Raw genomic sequence first — 22,196 nt, 5'->3', positions numbered from 1 at the left:
TTCATCCCTTAATCCCACACACACGAAGAGAGAGAGAGACACACACACAGAGAGAGAGAGAGAGAGAGAGAGAGATAACATTTACACGGTAGATACTATCAAGTCCGACTGGTTGAGCCAGTGCAGTCCTCCCCACCACACCCCCCAACTACCAAGCAATTCACCTGCTCATACTTCACACCTCCACACACACGCTGGGTGTGTCCATGTGTGTTAATATAGTTTCCTACTCGATCTATATTAAAGAATATAAATCATGATGTGTCGTCATTATTTTCTACGTGCAACACAATAAGAATGTTCTCTAAACTCTTTTCCCACACTCTCTTTTACATTGTCCTGCAGCTCTTTGTGATATTGCGTGACATTGTGCAATTTGCCCCAGTGCGACCACACACTGTGCTTTTAGCTCTCCAGTGCAGTGTGCGTGCGTGCGTGCGTGCGCGTGCGTGTGTTCGGAGTTGAATTCGGGCGTGGTCTGGCTCTGTGATCCCGCCCCCCGTGACTGACAGGTCCACAGGTGGAGTGTGAAACTAAAAGTGACGCGCAGGTGATGAGAGCAGTGTGTATGTGTGTGGGAGGGGACTGTGACACTGAGACACTGTGGGTGTGTGGACACTTTGACACTGGAGACACTGACACCGATCAGAGGACACGCTCACACCGCGGAGGACACACGCACAGCCGAGCTTCGCCCCGTCCTGCTGGGATTGTTTTCGCGTCGGGAGCCGCTGACAGGTGACCTGTCACCATGTTCAAGAGAAAGACCAAGTCCACCGTCATAACGCAGCCGAAACCAACGTGAGTAGCGCCTTTTCACTTTCCACCTGTCCGTTCCGTCCTCTGGGACTGTGGAGCCGTGTCCTCAGTCCCGCGGAGACTTTCTGCTGCATGTTCTTCATGTCAAACACCGTAAAGCAACCTTCCTCCTGGTGAGGTCACTGAAGACAACCACTTCGCATGTCTCACGTTTATCTACATTCCTCTAATGTGCTCATGGGAGAGTCTCAAGTATGTAATGACAAAGAGGCTTTCACTATAATAAACGGATGCTAAGAGGAATACATACTTGCCGAATTAAAGACTATTTTGTATTTATTGATGGACAAAGAACGTTTTATAGAAACCATGGTTTGTCAAGCGCTGGGACAAAACCATTTTTTAGTCAGGCTTTTATTTAATGGAGTACGGAGGCGCTGCTGAACATGCAACAGGAGAACTGGGCGTCTCCTCTGAAGGACTCACCTCATTTAACCGTTCCAGGTTGACTAGTTACCGAGCAGGTCTGCTGCACCATTCAACAGAGACACAGTGCGTTCAGAGAGTCTCAGAAAGTTGTAAATGTGATTACCTAATGTGGCTTCTACTGAGCTGAGGGTGGGGCTGATAGGCAGTGTGGTAAAGTAACTGGTTTGATAAGTAGCAGTCCTGTCCTCCTGACAAACTGCGTACAGCCTCTCCCACAGTAATGCTGCACCAAGCCCAGTCCAGATCACTAATACTTTCTGCCCTAGAAAAGAAAAATGATAAATGTTTTAGAGCTGACGTTGCTTTATTAACTCATTACCCCCGGAGCCTTAACGCAATTTAATTTCACCCGAACGTCTCGCCTCCACTCTGCTCTCTGTGTGGATGTCTTTAAAAATCTCAAGGGAGCTAATGCTCTGTGTCACTCAGCAGGGGCTGGGAGGGTCTGGGGGGCCTCATAAATAACACCCTGCAGTGTCAAATACCAAAAGATCAGCTAAGCTGTTTGTCCGATAATGATCCTCAAGTGTGAGGTGTGTTCCTCTCACTGTCACACCTGCCACACAGACTGTGCTCCTCCACAGGACTCCTGTGCATAGCAGAGCACACCAAAATCCATTACTGTTAGTTTCTTCTGATCAAGTGCCACTGTGAAGATTGATGGAATCACTGCTGAACAACTCCCACATAACCCAGATAACTGACAGTAATGGAATCCCAATAATGCAGCGCCGCTCTCCATTCTCTTCATGCTACTCCTCTTATTCAGGTTGTACTTGGTATGTGTAGGGATTGATCTCAGGTTACAGTCAATCTGTTGGCGTGAACCAGGCCAATGACAGCTCCAGGACAAAGCACCAGATCCAAAGATGACTTTATCACCAATCACCTTGGAGCAGGGGATTAGCTCCTTCCTCCACATCCCAAAAATAATTGTTGATATGCTTGTTTAGGCCTGTCACAAAGATTTAATCTTTAGATGTCTGTCAGAGCAAAGGAATAAGACAGACAGAACATGAGGAGGCTCCATATGTTTTGGAGTATTTGTCTCTCCTAATCTAGAAAGGGATGGATTTCGGGACACTGGCTTGATGGCTGCAGAGACAGAGCAGAGCTCGGGGTTTGCTGTGACGCCCACAGACAGCAGCACCCCTCCACACCCACTATGACTTAGTGCTGGAGTCTTCTGGTTCTAATTTGACCCTCTCCCTGTGGAAACATGTGAGCTGTGTTTCTCAAGCTAGCGCTCCAGTGCCAGTTTCTTCTCAGAACCAACACAAACTCGGTCAAAACGTTGAATGAGAGCCAGTGAGTCTCTGTGGAAACGACTGACAACATGTTCTTAGCACAGAATACACAGCAGATGGGGTGGAATTAGTGTAGCATTGTTTTTAGTGGCTTCACTTGTGTATTCTGGGAATCAAGACAAATTGCTGTTTTTTAGTTATGTAATATATTTCCTTTGAACACACCTTTGAACTCTCTCAGTGGGACCACTCTTTCAAAACACTGAGCTGGGTTAGTTATCATCTGTTCTGAATTTGAAACCATGCATTTTCCTGCACATGTGCTGCACAAACCAGTGCTGTTTATCATTGAGTCGTGATCAGTAATCCAAAGACGTGTGGTTAAGGAGACTAGTTGTCTATAAAGGAGTGTTGTGCTTACACAAGGACCTGTTGGTTTTGAGTGTTTTTAGAGAGAAAAGGGAACAGCACATGTTTGGTATCCTGAGTCTGTGTTCACTGAAACCTCCTCCGGGGTGTTTTCCATCTGGATGAGCCTCAACAGACTCCCTGCCACTTGTGCAGAGCTCTGAAAGATATACCTGTTCCAACTTGTTTCAAATCAAAAGCAGCAGAGGCTTCTGATATCAAAGTCAATGTCCGGCGTGCACTCAACAGGCGTTACATAACCTGTGTGCAAATGGTGAATGGGTGTGGACATGTGTGTGTGTGTGAGGTGATGGATGGTGGGTTTGAAGTGATGGACATGGACAGTCTCTCTCACACACACACACACACACACAGCTTGGATCTTTTTATTGTAGCTAACATTTACCGCTGTCACGTGAACAGATTATTTGTGCGATACTGTAAAAAAAAACCTCAACAACAAAAACAAGCATACATTTTTTTTCTGTCACAGAAGTTATCCTGAAAAGAATTCATGTGAAGATTATAATAAATATTAACGATTAAATAAGGGTAACATGAGTGGGTCAGCTAATAAGACACAACACTACTATATCAGCCATGCTCTAGTGCCAATCTGCCTCTGAGGTCAGACGTGATCGAGCAGATGTTTTGATCCAGTGCTCCATGTTTGCACTGAAAACTGAGGAACTTGAACGTGCACTCAGACACACCCTGCATGTGGGGGATAGCTGTCACTCTGATAGGTGTGTCTGCTGCACGATATATCAGGGGAAAACCTGCTGGGCCAGTTTGCTTTACTTGAAGGAGCGATGTCAGCTGTGTGTGTGTGTTATAAAAGCTACTTGTGTCTCCTCACTTTCTTTGCTGACCCCAAAGGTCATTTAACACATCGAACACAACAATCAGTGTGACCGCTTTGCTCATTTGCAACTGATGGTTCTGTATTGACAGAATGTTAGCTCTTGTGTTTGATTCTCAGGAAAAAAGCTTTGAGTCATCTGCTTGGTATGAAGATCCTGGAGGGGGTATAGAGTGATGAATAGAAGAAGTGCAACTGTGCCTCATCAAGTCATTATAGAGCTATAAACAAGCTCACAGCTATTATGACAGTTGATGTGCACAGGGACAACACATGTCACAGAGGTGATAGCCTGATATGCTGTTGGTTGCGTAGATTATTAAAGGTATTTGCTGCACTAGCAGTAAGGTCTTTCAGTTTTTTCTCTTGTTTTATTCACCCAAAGGTCCAAAAACCCACTAAAGTTTATGTTACAGTGATATGATGCAGAGATGATCCTCACCTCTGAGAAGCTCGATCCACATTGTGTTCCATGTACTCATTTGTTTAATTTATTATCAACTAATCCTCCTTTGAACAACTTATCAGTTAAATGAACTTGTTTTGAGAATAGTGTTTTGGTGCCAGTGTGTGTTTTAGAGAACATTGTCATAATGCATATCCTCTAGGGCCTAAGGGGATATGCATTATGCATTAGGCTTATGCACACACACTTTCCATAGACTTTCTGATTGGTAAACACATTAAGTGTCACTGTGCTGCTCAGTAGACCTACACATTAAAAGCGTGTCTTTAGGTGGGACACAGTGACAACTAGTGGTTGTAACACACAGCGTCTCTCTCCCTGTGATTGTCTTCCAGGGCTCCATCCACAGAGCTGAGTGCCCTGATCGAGAAGCTGCAGAGGAATGCTGATAAAGTGGAGAAGAACATCTATGATGTGGAGCAGAACCTCAACAAGGTACAGTCTAATTACAGTGTCACCAAACAACCTCCAACATCTATTCATACACACAGTTTAATATATGTAATCAGGTACAAATAAAAGTAGTGATTTGACTAAATAAAACTCAGATTTGTTTTTTTTTAAATTATCAAGTGTAATGTTTCTAAAATTCAACCCAATCAGAGGGTAAATGAAGTCAGAGCTTCAGCTGTGTTATATAATATAAATGTATATCTTAAATACAAGTAAAGCTTTAAGCACGCTGGAAGCTCTTAACTGTAGAGAACACCCAGTTGTACCTTAAATGCAGAAGCATTCATCCTCAACCTCCTCCCATGATTTCAATCAGCAACATGAGTCTTGGACTAACAGGCCACAGTTATATTCAATTTGTGTTGTGCTATTTTATTTCACATGCACAGTCAGATTTCACACCTAGTCATTCAAACAACACTGCAGTTGTTGAGGTGGAAAAAATGTAATAAGCATCAGTTTTATTTTTAAAGGCTTGTTTTGGTTTTGACTTTTTATATTTATTAAAACGTTTTTCTTGTGACAACTCAAGTTTAAAGACTTAACAGACATATTACAAAAGGTAAAAATAGAAGCAGCAACAACTAGAAAGGCCCAACACTCCCCTAATGAAAGCATATTTTAATTTACTAGATCAAGATTGAGAATCTGGATCATAGATATCATCCAAATGTATTCACTGAGAAATTTTAAAAAAGTTTGTAAAATGTATATATATATATATATATATATATCAAAATGTTAAAGAAAGTGGAAAAATGTATTGCACCAAAATCTAATGGGTTCTTCCCTGACCCATACTGAATTCTAAATTTCCTATAATGCAACTTATCAACATCTTTTATTATGAGTATTCAATTCATCTGTCTTGAGCAGTCGGGTTGAGAGAGGACAGATGGTGGAGAGGGGAGAAGCATGTGGAGAGGGGGAGAGAAGGACCAGTTGTGTAACTTTTGTATTTACACTGTCAGAGAGTGTGGAGCCAAAGATACTTGCAAAATAAACGCAAACAGAAATGCACCACCTACAAGAGCAGGAGAAAGTTAGTGACATGTAGTTATGTGATATGAAGACATGGAGAGGAGCTGGAGGTATCAGTAAATGGCCACAACTAAATCTACACGCTCAGTTTGTATTGCAGGTTTTTTGTTTGTTGTCATTATTACTCTAGCGACACACCTTACGAGGCTTTAAAGAGGAACTTACCACCACAACTCATCTTTTCACCCTCCTTTATTTACTTGTTCAATAAATGAGACTATTGTGTGACTTTCTCAAACCAAACCCTACATTATATACAAGGAATAATTATGATAAACTGAATTATGCATTTTTTTTTTTTTACATTTGTGTTCTCAGACGTCAGATGTGACCTTTGTTTCTCTACAATCCACAGTTCGTTCTAAGTGTTCCAAATGTTTTAGATAATTAGAGATAATGTGTTTTTTGCTGTGAGCAGGCCCTCCTGGTATTTTAGTCAATAAATTGAATCTTCTCTATTTTGTCACTAATTGAGTTTGAACACGCTGAGAATTACAATCAACAAAAACTCAAGTCAAAGCTGAACATCACTCATAGATAAGACAGTAAAGATGGTGCTCATTTGAACTGTGTTGCCAGCAGCTGGCTGCTACTCTGTGGCGACTTCAGGCTAAGAACTAAACTCTGTCTCTTGTGTTTATTCTGCTGCGGCTCGTGTTTGCTTTGACATGAAATTGTAGCCAGCAGCGTTTCTCTGACAGCCCCTGACTGACTCTGTTCCATCCTCTGTGTTTCTGCTGCAGGATGTGAGTAAGATCAATGAGGGGAAGCAGCCGCTGTATCAGGATGACACCAACAAGAGAATCCTCAACTCTCTTGAGCTGCTCATTGGCTTGGATGAGGACGCCGTCAACGCCAAACGTCTCCAGCATCCACAGGCTGAGATGATAGACCAGGAGTAAGTAGTACTCAGCTGCTGCAATTAAAAAATGATTTGCATAATTTGGTTGGTTTAAAATATAATACTGAATTTAATGAACATAAGGTATTGATTGGGATAAATGTGTTTTTATTCAGCATGAGACAACTGCGGGAGAGGGTGATGAAGCTGAGAGAGGACCATGACCGTATCTACCACCTGGTTCGCACTGAGGGGATGCCCAGCATCAACTGGGGCAACATGATGGATGAGAAAATGGTAAGAAACCTACATGTCTCTTCACTCACTGTACTTGCCACTGTGGCCCCGTCATGAACCTCAGTGATCCTCCATAATCCAGCCAGAGCACTTTCCACATGAGTTGGTGATGAGGTCATTCTCATCTGATTTAGAGTAAAGCAAATAAAACAATAGATCTTGATTAACAGTATCCGGATGATGTCTTTTTATTGAAAGTATTAAGCACACACACTCACAGTATTGTACAGCAGTTAAGATCAACTTGGATCCAAAGTAAATTACAAAAAACAGATCAGGTTCAAAATCAGTGCCACCACTGACAAGCAATAATTCTGCAAAAGAAACCAGACGACAAACCAGTGTAATATATGTATTAGAATAGGAAAATAATTCTGATTGATATAAGATTAAATAAGTTTCATGTACAATACTGCAACTTTGACTTTGCAAACTGGGATTCATTACACATTCTAAAAAATATGTAACAAACTCAGCACCAGTTCAGTGCAACACTAAAATTAACATTTGATTGTTCCTCTGTTTTTATTTATTGAGATATAATATAGATGGATCAAAGGTCATTTCAATAGCTGCCAGAACAAGTTGAGTCCAAAGTGTTTCACAATGTTAATTAGAGGGGACTGAAATGTCTTGTTTTGTCTCCCTGCCCAGGACAACCTGAAAAACAAAGGCTTTGGACAGGACCTGCCATCTGTGGAGAACGAGGTGGAGGAACACAACATCTTCCACAGTGAGGTGGAGGCTCTGGCTCCTCACATCTCCACCAGCGGGGACAAGGTACAAACAACAACCCACAAGGAATGAATGGGATGAGGATTTATCAGTGCTCATAGCAGTAGTAATTGTGAAACTTTGTTATCTGATGGTACATTTTATGTTGGTTCTGTCACATCAGCTAAATAACATCAATAACGTGTGTAAAACAACCACAAATCTGAACTTCTTCAAGGATTTGCTTTAAACTCTGCTTCTGTTGTTTCTTCAGGAATACATCAGCAGCCTCCAGATGAAGTACAACAAACTGCTGGTAACTAACACATACCAGTGTTTCCAGAATGGATTAAGACTCATCACATGAGCTACAGTACACTCTACTGGGAGACATGTTCCTTCATCACCATGAACACAAACACACACACTGTAGTTTATTTTGATCCAGTCGTACACACACTGTCTGGCTGCCAAATGTGGATTATAATTATAAATTATCATCATTATTATTAGTGAGCTCTTTTATTTAATGTTGATTTGCATTCACAGAAACCAGTGAGCTTGGAACGGAGAGCCACAGACAGACATTTTGTTGGTTTTGGTCTTTTCATTGGATTTGCTGACAATAAGAAAACTAGAGGGAGCTCTGAGAATTCAAACCTCCACCAAGGCTAATGCCCTATCTCCGCTTACCTCGCAGTGTCAAAGCAGTGTTTCCCATGAATCATCTAGACTGTGGCGGCCCGGCATATTTTTATTTGTCCCGCCACAGTTCCATAATGAACCGAAACATTTTTTTACACTCTTGGCTGTATTGGCTATACAACCCTACATTCTAAAAACGTTTTGGGCACGTAACATACACTTCAAGCGCATTTTAAACGTACTGCGTTGAACACTGCTTCAGCATTGCATGGGAAAATTAATGAAGCTAAACTTCATGTGGTAGTGTCAAAAATAACACTGTGGCTGATGGATCTTCGAAGGGATTACTCAGGCAACATTCACACTTATATTTTTGCAGTTTTAAAATGCATCACAGAGTTTCCAAGTGCCTAAAGGTTCGGAAACAAGTTGTAACTGTTAATGTCAGCTAAGTCTCGCTCTCTCCCTTGTTTAGGCCAATTCCAGCGCTCGTCAGCGCCACCTGCTGAGTCTGCGGGACTACATGCAGCGCTGCACCAATGAGCTCTACTGGATGGACCAACAGGCAGACGAGAGGATCAACTATGACTGGAGCGACGCCAACCTCGACTACCCCGCCCGCCAGAGGCAGTATGAGGTAGGGGCGTTCACACAGCACATACAAACAAGCTGCGTTTAGATAACATGGAAAAAACGTGACTTATCATGTTTATTTGACTTCAACAGAATTTCATCGGCAAATGTCTGGAGTCCAAGGAAGCCACCATTACCAAGCTGAACGATGATGGAGAGAAGCTGATCGCCACGGAGCATCCAGGGAAAAACGTCATTGAGGTACAGACTCATCCGTCATTTGACTCTTTCCTGGCTGCCTGTACACTGATATCTGGCTCATCATAACAATACCTGCTCCTGTGGGATTTCCCAAGGATCCAGCCCAGTTAGATTCAGTTTTCTCCAGCTGTTGAAGATTTCTAAAATTAGTACCTGATGATGGATAGATTCATGAAGACCATTTTGTAACTGAAACTAACATTTGAAGTATGTTTAGAAAAATCGTGGAATTTCAGGCCAGTCTGTGTCCCAAGTTTGTCGTATCCTTCTCTCTCTCCTCTGCCCTTTTTTCTCCTGACTTTCCATCATGTCCCCTCTATGACTATAGAGGTGAACAAACTCAGAGCACATGTGTGTATATGATTTGTGGGAAGTGAGTCTCTCCTGATGTGAGAGCTTGTGAAAAAGCTTCAGTAGTAATTAGTAAAAGGGCAGAGAGCTAAACTAACCCAGAGTAGACCTAAGAGAGCGAGGAGAGAGATGCGTCATCCCCCACGACCTGACCACATGCCTGTGAGTCACAGAGATGCTGGATCTGATGATTAATATGATAGGATTGATTTTTGTATGCTTGTGTTCTGTAAACAACAGGACGTGAGTTACTTCAGTGTGTATGGTTATACTTTTAATTGTGCCACTTTTGCAAAATATAAGCAAGTAAGGGCGAAGAAAATGTAGCCCACAGGAAATAAGCTAACAATCTGGATTCATGGTAACATTAATCTTACTGTTTACATCACCCAAAGTATTGTTGAGAAACTGAGCACATGATAATCCCTAAACATAGTAGTTACTGGAAATAGAATTGTAATAGGAGTGACACAATCTATTTAATTGTGCAGCACTATGGTCAGCCTATGTTATTCTGAATGTGCCTTACATGTAAAAGGCTTCACTTCCTGTTTACTCCACACACACTGTTGTCAGGCTCATATGGAGGCGGTCCATGCTGACTGGAAGGAGTACCTGAACCTGCTCATCTGTGAGGAAAACCACCTGAAACACATGGACGAGTACCACAAGGTGAAACACACATGTACACATGTACACCATGCCACACAGACACACATGCACACACACTCAATGATGAGCTTCACCTGTTTAAATATGTGTGTGTGTGTGTGTGTCGGTCCAGTTCCAGAAGGAGGCTCGTGACACTCAGGACCTGCTGAAGCGGCTGGATACAGAGGTCAACCAGAAGTACAACCCCGAGTTCAAAGATGTGTATCAGATGGAAGGTCTCATCAGGGAGCTAGATGTGAGCATTTATTTATCTCAACATGGATAAGATGGATGACCACCTAGTGCCATTGACTCCTTCTACAACAGAGGAAAAATGCTGTGTGTCTGTGTGTGTGTAGGACCAATCGAAGGCCATGGACCACTTTGATGAGCGGGTCAAGGCTCTTCAGAAGCGCAGCCAGCAGCTGTTACCTCTGAAGTACCGCAGAGAAACCCCCCAGAAGCTGCTGCCCATTGAAGCTCTGTGTGAGTTTGACACAGATGAGGTACGTCATGTGTTTTTGGAGTACAAACATCTTCGGATTGCCATCACTGAATACAGTAGTTTATGTGGAAAAGGGACATTACACTCCTCACCAATTCAACTTTACACTTAATGTTAATAAGAATGGAGGCGGGTTTACAGAATGGGCACAAATACACAAATACCGACATATGCATACATTGAATTGATAATCTCTTGAAATTATCTGGAGGGGCTGTATGTGAATTATAAAAAACAAACAAGTTACGACAAACAGTTTAAACAAGACACAAACAATAAATATCACAACAAATAGAATATATAAATAAAATGTTTTCTAGTTATTGCGCTTATTAAGTATTGCACATAAGATTAATTTGTATAGAAGCATGTTAGCTGTCAGTGCTGTGGTCTAGTAGCAGATGTCAGATTGTTATTGTCGGACATATGCAGGGGCAGATCGTGCGTGGGGAGAGGTACACTCTGCTCCGGAACAATGGGGCCAAATGGGATGTGAAGGACGCAGCTGGACGTAAACTCACCGCACCGGCCGTCTGCTTCATGACCCCCCCTACTGACCCTGAGGCTGTGGCCATCACTGAGAAGTGAGTGTGCACAAATCCACACGTGTGTGTACTAAGACATGCACTGGATGAACGTCAACACGTTATTCTAGTTGTAGGCTGTAACAGTGTGTTATGTTGTTGTGATTGCAGCCTGGCCAGCCAGCAAAAGGCTGTCAAACAGAAGATGGCAAGCAGCAAGTCAGTTCTGCTGAAACGCTTCGATGAGCTGAAGAAGGACAGTGGGACTGGTACAGAACGCATCACACCTTTCAGAATACTTGATTTAAAGAATACTAGGTTATATTTTAGAAAGGAAGAGAGGAAATAGCCCTGGTGATAATTTGTCACTTTATTTAGGGTTAGGGTTAGCTGCTAATTTCCTAAGAAAATGATAAGCACCTTAAGGTTGGTCCTCACGACATAAGTCCAGGTATTGTCTCCATGCCTGTTGTCATATTAATTGATATATATCTTAATTTATGCTTGTTTATGCACATTACCACAAATGAATGAACACAATGGGGGGCACTCACTTATGACTAATGTTTAATTATAATTATTATCACAAGCTAAAGAGGATGATGAGTATCTGCAGTCGGTACTTAATGTTTTTATAATGTGATGTCTCATAATTCAGTAAGTCCCGTCATTTAACCAAGAGATGCAAAACTAAATCCATTCGATATACGAGTCACAGTTACAGCAGCTTGGCTGCTAAGAAGACCAGTGGATGAAGAAACAGGAGTAGTGAGATGGTCAAACAGGATTTTAGCCAAATGTAGATGAACTATCTGTAAAATAATTGCTCAAACGAGCAATTATTTTACTATTTACTATTATTAATTAATTATTAAACGTTGTAAACATTCATCACAGTTTACAGAACGTTTACCTTTCAGTATTACACGTGTGTACAATATCATCACTGCCAAAAATATTAGTTGGCAAAACTATGAAAATATGACATGTACTAGACTGGAACCATCCTTTAAATGGTGCACTGCATTTTGCTATAATAGGTGTTTACAGTAACTATATGAACTTACAGTGTTGTTATTCAGCTGAAAAAGATTTGCTTGAAGTCTGGTGTAATTTGAGTTTCAGATGAAATGACTTGTTGTCCTGCTGAACATGTTTCATTACCTCATCCTTTGCCACTGAGGAGACCAGATCAATCCAAATAACGCAGGTCATCATGCTGTGTGTGTGTGTGTGTGTGTGTGACCACAGACAAGCAGGAGCAGCAGTGCCGCCAGCTGATGGCCGGTCTAGATAAGGTTGTCAGTGACCTGGACAAACAGGAGAAGGCCATTCATGCACGAGTGCGCCCTCCGCTGGAGCAGAACAGGCCACTGCAGGACAGTGCTGACCGCTTGCAGGACATGAGGGTATGAGATTCAGTTACAGTGATTCTGTTGGAACTCACGTCTCACAATTCAGCCCTAAAAACTGAGGTAGAGTGTTAATGTGATTTTTTTACGTTTCAGGACATTGCTGCAGCTGTCAGTAAGATTGAACCAGAGAAAGCCTCAAAATCACAGGAGGCAAAAAGCTTCTTGGTCTCCAACCCGAATTGTAACAGTGCTCCTCAGCTTCACAGCAAGGTGGATGAGGCCAACAACAAGTACGCCAAGATCGAAGAGCTTCTTCAGTGCTCTCAGGAGAAGTAAGGGATTGATATGCATCTCAGGATTTCATTTTTGGTTGTAGTGGAACTGTACTCCTCAGGTTTCTGAACAGTTTTTACATCTTAAAACTGCACTTAAACTTTGTTTTAGACTGAAAAATTCCAACCAACTGGAGACGTCCCTTCAGAATGGAAAGACTTTTCTTTCTACCTATGAGAATAAGATGGCCAGGGAGGAGGTTGCTCCATCTGACCTCTCCTCACTGGACAAAACACAGCGGGAGCTTGCAGTAAGTTCTTACATTGGCACACATTGGAATGACACACTACACTGACACCAGGACATGCAAGTAAATTGGACAATAGAATTTTGGATCAGTTGAAGTTCTACGGAGCAGCGTTGTAATTAGCAGGTCCCCATTTTACACGTTTTAAATATTAAAAAACATTTTGTGGTGCTGCATTGAGAAACAGTAATGTGTCAACATCTAAGATAGAAGACAGCCAGCTTGCAAACCACAACAATCAGCTTTATAGATGTTGTTTGTTGCAGAAAGTCCATCTAACACGTTAATTTGGTGGAAGGAATATACATATGGTATATAATATATAGTGTGCAACTATGTAATACACAGTGGACAGAGTAAATTATCACACAAACTCATGGCTCTGAAGTAGCAGAGTAGAACAACAACCCTGGTTCCAGCTGCTGGTTTCATTAGCTGAACTATAAATCACCAAAGTCTCTATTTAAAGTAATTTTTCCGTAAAAACATGAATAATCATCACTGTACTATGTCACATAGGTGGCCATGCTATAGCCTGACTGTTTGGTTAGTTTTCTGACAAGCGCAAAACACATAATGGATTATTATCCCTTTCCATGACTGAATTACCGAACATGCAAATAAGACAACTACCACCCAAAAGCTCTAGATTTTACCATGTGTCAACATGTTGCACAGTATTAAACAAATTTGAGATGTTGTATGAAGTTGTCTCGTGAGCTTGTGTCATCTGCTGTAAAATATATCAAAAATAAAAACAATAATCTTGGAAAAAACTTAGTGATCCAGAAATTTGGAAGGAAAGGAAGAAAAGAATGAAAGAAAGAAGGAAGGGAGGGAGGGAGGGAGGGAGAGAGAAAAGTAGGAAGGAGACATTTATTGACTTCTGAAACCGATGGCAGGTCATCAACAAGTTTGTCACTCACAAGTGAAAAGATGGTGACTTTATAAGCAAATGTGCCGTGAAATAATTGCACAAATGGAAAGGTTAGAAGAAAGCATCCATAGCTCAGTCTATCATTGACTTGTCTGAACTTGTTTTGTTTTTAAGAAAATATTATGGTATCCAATACATTTTGTCTAATTTGCGACCCATAGGATATTGCCTCCGACCTGAGGTCCAAGAGGTCAGTGGTCTCTGAGACAGAGCAGAACCTGCGCTTGGCCAAAAGCAGCTGTGACAACATGGCTACCAAATTCCAAGAGCACTGCCCCGACATTGAGAGGCAGGAAGGTGATGTCCAGAAGCTCAACAAGCGCTTCAACAACCTCAACAGGCAGATCGACACCAGGTGAGAGGGTCAGGACAAAGAGGGAACATCATCTGAGAGTTGTACATCTGTAGTTATTAGAAAAAAGTAACTGAACTACAAACACACATACCAGATAGACTTAAACCTAAGATCTGCATGTTGATCCGTTTTGCTGTGTGTTGCAGGTCTCAAAGCTTGCAGAGGGCCAAGATGGCGTACAACAATTATCGCAATGATTATGACAATCTGAACAGTTGGCTGTCTCGTGTCCCAAACTACGATCCTAAAGAAACTGATGACACAAGACAGCTGGAGACCAAACTGAAGAATCAGAGGGTAAGAGAGTAAACGCAAAAGGGCAATACATGCTCTGCAGAGTTTCCCAGTGTAGCAGATTGCTCTACCAGTTGGTCTGTTGAAAATCGCTTATAACAACTTTTCCATTTTCTACAGAACTTGCTGTCCGATATTGCAAGAAAGGAGTCTGATTTGAACAACATCTCCAAAAATGCCCAACTTTACCAACAAGCTGTCAAAGTAAGATATTTTATATGGATTTTGCCATCCCATCACGACTTTTAATGTGCAAAAATTATGTTATATTAAATAAGCTTTGATTGATGGTTTCCTGATTCTTTTTGTAGGACTACGAGATTGAAACGGAGAAGTTCAGATCTATTCTTGATCTGGAGGATGGACTTGTGCCTCAGACATACAAGAGGAGCAGACTGGAATCACCTGCAAATACAGTCAAGGCAGAGGTGAGGCACAACTGTCCAGCTTTCATGACCTTTTCATTCATGTCAGCCAGCAGCAGCTGTAGCTCAGCTCTCAGGAGGCAGAGCGGTGTCGTCCATTAACGAGAAAATTAGAGGTTTGAGGTTTCAGTCCACATGCCAAAGTGTCATTGAGCAAGACTCTGAACCCCAAATTGCCCCTTGAAACTGTGCCAGCAATGTGTGAATGATGTGTGTTAGAAAAAGTATTACATAGAGGAGCACTGTATGAATGTGTGTGAATGTGAAAAGCAGTCCAGTTACCATTTACCATTAGCGGCAGCTACTCTTTTATTACTTTATTATAGGGGGCTTGTGAAAGAGATAAATAATGGCAAAAATAAAGCATTAGAGGCTGAGATATCCTAACTCCACAGAACACCTGGATCCTACATTCCCCATAATACAAAGACACTTCCAGTTTGTAACACAGCCTTTCTTTTCACAACATTTTCAACATGTTTGTAATACTACTCATGACGTGAAAACATTGTATGATAAACAGATTGCTCTGTCATATATCTGTCAATAAAGAATCATCCACCCGGGGAACAAAGCAGTTAATAGCACTCTGGGCTGTTTTTAGTCATCCAATACCAGATATTTTTCCTATTTTCATCATTTTAAAAACTACTGATAAAACACAGCAGTCCTACAATAAATCCTGCTTTCTTAAGGTTATAATAGTCAGTTTGTGTTGAAATTATTCAGGGATGTGTAGACTCAACTTTATGGACTCATCTGTGAAGATCCTAAATCATCTGGGTTTTGGTAGCTTTAGATCTTTACTTGAGCAAATTCTGAAAAAACACTTTGACAATTTGGAGGCTTCAGATTGTTTGTGGTGCTGTTGAATAATATTGAAAGTTAAATAGCTTATAAACAAATGTAGGAACTTTGGCAGGATTTACTCTATGTGATCTTCATGATGTGCTTTTTCAATGTTTGCAGGAAGCTGCAATTGAAGCTAAGTTTACTGAGGTAAATGCTGTGAACAGTCAAAGGTTGCAGAATCTGGAGTTTGCAGACAGTCTTCTCAAACAGGTGAAATATTTCCTCATAATAATATCAACAACAATGACAGCAACATCAGAAACAATAATAATAATAATATTAATAATTGTCCCTCTATAGCAACCTGACATTCCCATGATCCAGTCGACAAATGTCAACTCAGTTCATGCTACCAAGGGAGATGAGCCGTGGAGAGTCAGGAAGCAGCTGGATGATGAGATCCAGAGGAGGGAACAGCTAGAAAAAGAAATTGAGATCATGCAGACTGACATCTATGTCCTTGAAGGACAGAAGATCCAGGATACAATTGTCAAGAAAGAGCTAATAAAAAAGGTTCCTGACCCCCAGCTGGATGAGGAGATTCATAAAGTCCAGCAGAAACTCTCAGAAGAACGCCGCACTACTCATGTCTTGGAGAATGACCTTGAAGTGCTAAAGTTAAAGCTGCGTGGCTTTGAGACAGAGGTAAAAGAAGGGGCACAGCAATACACTGTGAAGGAGGTCCTGCGAATAGAAAGAGACCGGGGTCAGGAGGAGGAGGTGCGCAAGCTTCGGGAGGATCTGGATGAGTTAAGAAGGCAGAAGTTGATGAAAGACAATGATCTGATAACAATTCAAAAGCAGGTGACACTTCTGGCTGAGGAGAAGAGCCGGGAACAAGAAGTGATCACTGAAGAGGAGGTGATCAAAGTTCAGAATGACCCCCAACTTGAAACAGAATATCGATTTCTCCTTGACAGGAAGCAGAAAGAAATGGATGGCAGGAAGCAGCTGGAGGATGAATTGAAATTTCTTCAGGAGAAGCTACGAAGGCTGGAAAAGGAGAAGGCAATGGCAGAGGAGAAGATATCCATCAAGGAGGTGGTGAAAGTAGAGAAAGATGTTACCTTTGAAAGGGAGGTAGAAAACATCAGGAGACAGTATGAAGATGAGAAGTCCAAAAGAAGATCATCACAGCGGGAAAGGACTGACCTGCAGAGGAAAATTACCAGTCTAGAGGAGGAAAAGTCGAAGGTTGTTATTCAGGAGAAAGTGCGGGAGATTGTCCGTCCTGACCCCAAGGCTGAGAATGAGGTGGCCAATCTCCGGCTTGAACTTGTGGAGCAACAGAGACGCTACAAAGATGCAGAGCTCCATCTAAGATCCCTGCAGGATGAGCTGAACATGCTGAGGAACAGAGGGCCTCAAGTGGAAGTCAAAGAGATTATCAAAGAAGTCATCAAATACAAGACAGATCCACAGACTGAAAGAGAACTGGAGAGACTTCGCAATGAAATTGTAGATAAAACCCACCAGACTGAGAAATCTGAGATGGAAATCCGCCAGCTGAACGATGAAATTCAAAGATGGAAGAACACCAAACCCCAAGTGCAGACAAAGGAGGTGGTAAATGAAGTGATGCAGTACAGAGAAGATCCCAAGACCAAGGAAGAGATTGAGACTCTCAAAAGGAAGCTGGCTGATGAACAGACGAAACGCCTCGACCTTGAGGCAGAACGATCAAACCAAGAAGAGAAGATTAGACTGAGAAAGATAGATCTTTCTCAGGTTCGTGAGAAGATTGTTCAGCAAGAAGTGGTCAAGATGGAAGAAGACCCTGTCCTCAGATCAGAGTGTGACACCTTCTCACAAAACATCAACAATGAACAGAGACAAAGGGAGACCCTGAAAACTGAGCTCTACCAGCTGCAGAGAAGGAAGACTGACCTGGATCTGCAATTGGAAGAACTAGAGCGAGAGCGCAAGGCGAGGCGTGATGCAGAATTGGAGATTCAGAGGCTTCGGATCAGACTTAATGAACTTGAGCTTCGTGACAAGGAGAACCGTGAGAAGGTGACGGTCAAACAGAAGGTAGTCCTGCAGCAGGATCCCCAGCAGGAAAAGGAACACTCCATCCTCAGACTACAGCTGGATGAAGAGAAGCACAAACGCATCCTGCTTGAAAAAGAGTTAAATGCCCTCATCCAGCAGCAAATCACCCTAGAGAAGGTTGATGTGAAGGAGAGAGTTGTCCGCACAGAGAAAGTCCAAGTTGAAAGAGACCCAGAAGCTGAGATTGAGATTGAGAACCTGAAAAGGACTCTGGAAGAAGAGAAAAGGAGAAGACGAGAACTCGACCAGGAGCTGTCCACTTATACTTCCAGACTCTCAGATATGGAGTTCTCTAAAACCAAGTCTTCTAAAGAACTGGACTACATCCGTGAAGAAAGTAACCGTCTGCAGCAAGAAAACCAAAGAATGCAGAATGAAATCCGCAAACTCCGGTCTGAGATTGAGATTACCAGCAAAGAGACTCGGTTCATTACTGAGTCTGCACCAAGGGAGGATGGAAAGAACCTGGAGTTGAGGCTTGATTCACTGCAGAGAGAACTCACAGACCTAAGGGGCGTGACCACCCAAAAGGATGATGAAATCGAAAGGCTACAAAAGAACCTGGCAGCAGTGAGAATGAAGAGGGAGCAGAGGGAGAGCCATCTCCGCAGGTCTATTGTCGTCATTGATCCAGATAGTGGAAAAGAGATGAGGCCAGAGGAGGCCTTCAAGCTAGGCCTGATCGACTGGAAGATGTTTGTCAACCTGCAGAGCCAGGAGTGTGACTGGGAGGAGATCACAGTCAAGGGTCCTAAGGGGGAATCCTCAGTTCTTCACGACAGAAAATCTGGGAAAAAGTTCTCCATCGATGATGCATTGCGTCTTGGCCACATCACAAATCTCCAACTTCAGCAGTACCTAAATAAAGAAATCTCTATCCAGGAGTTTGGTGTAATGGTGTCTGGCAAGACCTTGTAATTGCCATAATCTAGAGCTTTGATCTCTTTTGTCTTTGTTAAGAAGTCTCAGCTTTTTATTGTACTTCTACTTTATTATTATGGTGAGTTGGCATTATTCTGTTCTTTATCCATGATTCTTCAATGCACAATGTATTTATTTGCTTATGCATATTCAGTTTTGTCATACTGGCATCAATATACGGATTGATATTAATATCGTTACAGCTAAATAAATTACACTGTGGTAATAAATTACACTGTGGTAGGAAAAGCTCAGCAGCGCTCTTTTTCATGAAACTGGGTACTAGGGTCAACAATATAACTTTGATTTTGATATTGTCATTGAAATCCTCAAGGATACTAAATGTATCATTTATTTGTGGGGTCTTCCCCAATTTGTCTGATGTGTGCTCTGCAAGCTCCAATAAAATTCAAATCAAACTGAGAAAATTGTATTTACTTCTTGTAACAAATAGCACAATAAATACATTTCCATAGCACTACATTTCTTTTCTAGCTTTTTATAGTAGTTGTACACATTGTATTTATATAAAATGCAAGAAAACCCACAAGGTCTGTATAAAATCGTCTACTGTATAATAGCATAGGTAAAAATACAGGTGCAGTATTTACTCTTTCGGAAATCGTAAAGGTTATATGTACAAGATTTTATAGAAAAGTACAGCAGCCAAAAAGTATTTTTTTAATGTAAAGATATAATGGAGTAATGGCCTGCTGGGCAGAGAATGAAGTCACGCTCCCTTCACGTGTTCCTCTTAGCGCATGTGTGTGCATGTTAGTGCATGTGAGTCCCTCCCTGTAAAACCATTGGCCCTCTACCTCCATGGCCACAAAGCAAGGTGGCTAAATCTCCAGTCAGTGGTGATGTTAATATGACATCTGGGTGGACACAATTATTTTCCGTCCCCACACGCACACACCTGCCTGGGATCAATCTGGTTTCAAGGCAGGCCATTCAACTGAGACTGCTAGAGCAGCCTCTCTCTCCTCTGTCCTCATCCTTCTAGACCTTTCTTCTGCGTTTGACACAGTGAACCACCAGATCCTTATTTCCACCCTTTAGGATCCGGATGTCTCAGGTGCTGCTCTCTCCCCGCTCTCATCCTACCTCAATGACTGCACTTACCGAGTAACTTGGAGAGGATCTGTGTCAGAACCTTGCCCTCTCACTTCTGGGGTCCCTCAAGGTTCCGTCCTGGGTCACTTCCTTGTCTCTCGCAGCTATGTCATTCACTCACATGGCTTTTCTTATCACAGCTATGCAGATGACACCCAAATAATTATCTATTTTCCCCAATCAGAAACACAGGCAGCAGCAGGAATCTCTGCCTGTCTGAACTGCTCCCCTCCTCACTTCCCTCTCAGCCATGTGTCAGTACAATACAAGAAGAATATCAAAACCTTACTCCCACACTAGTTGATAACTTTGTTAATAGTACTGCAGCCTCACTAAAAACAGCACTTGAAGCTGTCGCCCCATTAAAAAAGAAGAGAGTAAGTCAGAGGAGATTAGCTCCGTGGTATAATTCCCAAACGCGCGTTCTAAAACAGACATCGCGGAAGCTAGAAAGGAAGTGGCGCTCCACCAATCGCCAAGACTTCCACCTAGCCTGGAAGAATAGCCTTATAAATTACAAAAAAGCACTTAGAAATGCCCAAACCTCGTATTTTTCATTACTAATAGAAGAAAACAGGAACAACCCCAGGTTCCTCTTCAGCACTGTAGCCAGGCTAACAGAAAGTCACACCTCTACTGACCCATCTATTCCTCTAGATCTGAGAAGCAATGACTTCATGAGCTTCTTCGCTAATAAAATTACAACCATCAGGGATAAAATCCACCACCTCCTCCCAGTGAATAACATGGATTCATTGTCTGGTCCTGAAACCATAGCACCAGATTTATGTCTAAACAAATTTTACTCTATTGATCTTCCTGAACTGACCTCGTTAGTTTCATCATCTAAACCAACTACTTGTCAACTGGACTCTGTTCCAACTAGACTTTTTAAAGAAGTCCTCCCCCTAATTGACAGTTCCATTTTAGATCAGATTAATATGTCTTTGCTAACCGGCTACGTACCACAGGCTTTTAAGGTAGCCGTTATTAAACCTCTGCTTAAAAAGCCTACGCTTGATCCAGAGGTTTTAGCTAACTATAGACCCATATCCAACCCTGCCCTTCATTTCCAAAATCCTAGAAAAAGCCGTTGCTAACCAGCTGTGTGGTTACTTAGATAGTAACGGTTTATTGGAAAAATTTCAGTCAGGATTTAGAACCTATCACAGCACAGAAACAGCACTATTGAAAGTCACTAATGACCTTCTTATGGCATCAGATGATGGACTTGTCTCTGTCCTCGTCTTGTTGGACCTTAGTGCAGCCTTCGACACAATAGATCATAAGATTCTGCTACAGAGATTAGAACAACATATAGGAATTAAAGGAACAGCACTACACTGGTTTAAATCATATTTATCAGATAGATTCCAATTTGTTAACGTTAACAATGACTCCTCCATGCACATGCAAGTTAATCATGGAGTTCCACAAGGTTCTGTCCTTGGACCAATACTCTTCACCTTATATATGCTCCCCTTAGGCAACATTATCAGACAGCACCACATACAATTCCACTGCTATGCAGACGACACCCAATTGTATATTTCCATGAAGCATGATGAATCTAATCGCCTAGTTCAACTTCAGGAATGTCTCAAAGATATCAAGGCGTGGATGACCCAAAATTTTCTACTTTTAAACTCAGACAAAACTGAGGTTGTTGTAATTGGCCCTAAACATCTCAGAGAATCACTGTCTGACCAGATAGTCACTTTGGATGGTGTCAGTTTGGCTTCCAGCTCCACTGTGAGGAACCTTGGAGTGTTGTTCGACCAAGACATGTCATTTGACCCCCATATTTACCTAGTGTCTAGGACGGCTTTCTTCCATCTGCGCAATATTAACAAAATTAGAAACATCCTGTCTAAGCAGGATGCTGAAAAACTAGTCCACGCGTTTGTAACCTCTAGATTAGATTACTGCAACTCTCTATTAGCAGGATGCTCCATGAAGACTGTTAAAAGTCTCCAGTTGGTCCAAAGTGCTGCAGCACGAGTGCTGACAGGAACTAGAAGGAGAGATCATATCACTCCTGTCTTAGCTTCCTTACATTGGCTCCCGGTAAAATTTAGAATAGAATTCAAGATCCTGCTCCTCACTTTTAAAGCCCTCAACAATCACGCCCCCTCATATATCAAAGAGCTGATAACACCTTATTATCCAAGTAGATCACTTCGTTCCCAAAACACAGGCTCTCTAGTGGTTCCAAGAGTCTG

At 42.0% G+C, this 22,196-nt stretch overlaps 1 protein-coding gene across 1 annotated transcript; it reads left to right on the top strand.

Moving 5' to 3' along the window:
• The first annotated feature begins 533 nt into the window (after positions 1-533).
• ppl (periplakin) lies at positions 534-19,286 on the top strand. Its single transcript, XM_020104340.2, has 22 exons — positions 534-801; positions 4,567-4,666; positions 6,469-6,623; positions 6,743-6,863; positions 7,518-7,643; positions 7,852-7,893; positions 8,698-8,859; positions 8,949-9,056; positions 9,984-10,079; positions 10,192-10,314; positions 10,418-10,564; positions 10,996-11,147; positions 11,259-11,356; positions 12,339-12,496; positions 12,596-12,774; positions 12,887-13,025; positions 14,121-14,314; positions 14,461-14,611; positions 14,729-14,812; positions 14,920-15,036; positions 16,003-16,095; positions 16,186-19,286. The coding sequence occupies exons 1-22, from the start codon at positions 752-754 to the stop codon at positions 18,853-18,855; spliced, it is 5,265 nt and encodes a 1,754-aa protein (XP_019959899.1). The 5' UTR covers positions 534-751; the 3' UTR covers positions 18,856-19,286.
• The last annotated feature ends 2,910 nt before the right edge of the window (positions 19,287-22,196 follow it).

This window comes from Paralichthys olivaceus, chromosome 5 (assembly GCF_024713975.1).
Source record: "Paralichthys olivaceus isolate ysfri-2021 chromosome 5, ASM2471397v2, whole genome shotgun sequence".
Classification (NCBI taxonomy): domain Eukaryota; kingdom Metazoa; phylum Chordata; class Actinopteri; order Pleuronectiformes; family Paralichthyidae; genus Paralichthys; species Paralichthys olivaceus.
The sequence above is the reverse complement of the archived record's forward strand: the minus strand, read 5'-3'. Positions and strand labels throughout refer to the sequence as shown.

Bases quoted from the DNA above. Each gene is read 5' to 3' on its own strand.
- ppl (XM_020104340.2), top strand. From the start codon at position 752: ATGTTCAAGAGAAAGACCAAGTCCACCGTCATAACGCAGCCGAAACCA. The intron at 8,860-8,948 runs GTAGGGGCGTTC...TGACTTCAACAG, and splicing joins CCCGCCAGAGGCAGTATGAG to AATTTCATCGGCAAATGTCT. The intron at 12,775-12,886 runs GTAAGGGATTGA...ACTTTGTTTTAG, and splicing joins CTTCAGTGCTCTCAGGAGAA to ACTGAAAAATTCCAACCAAC.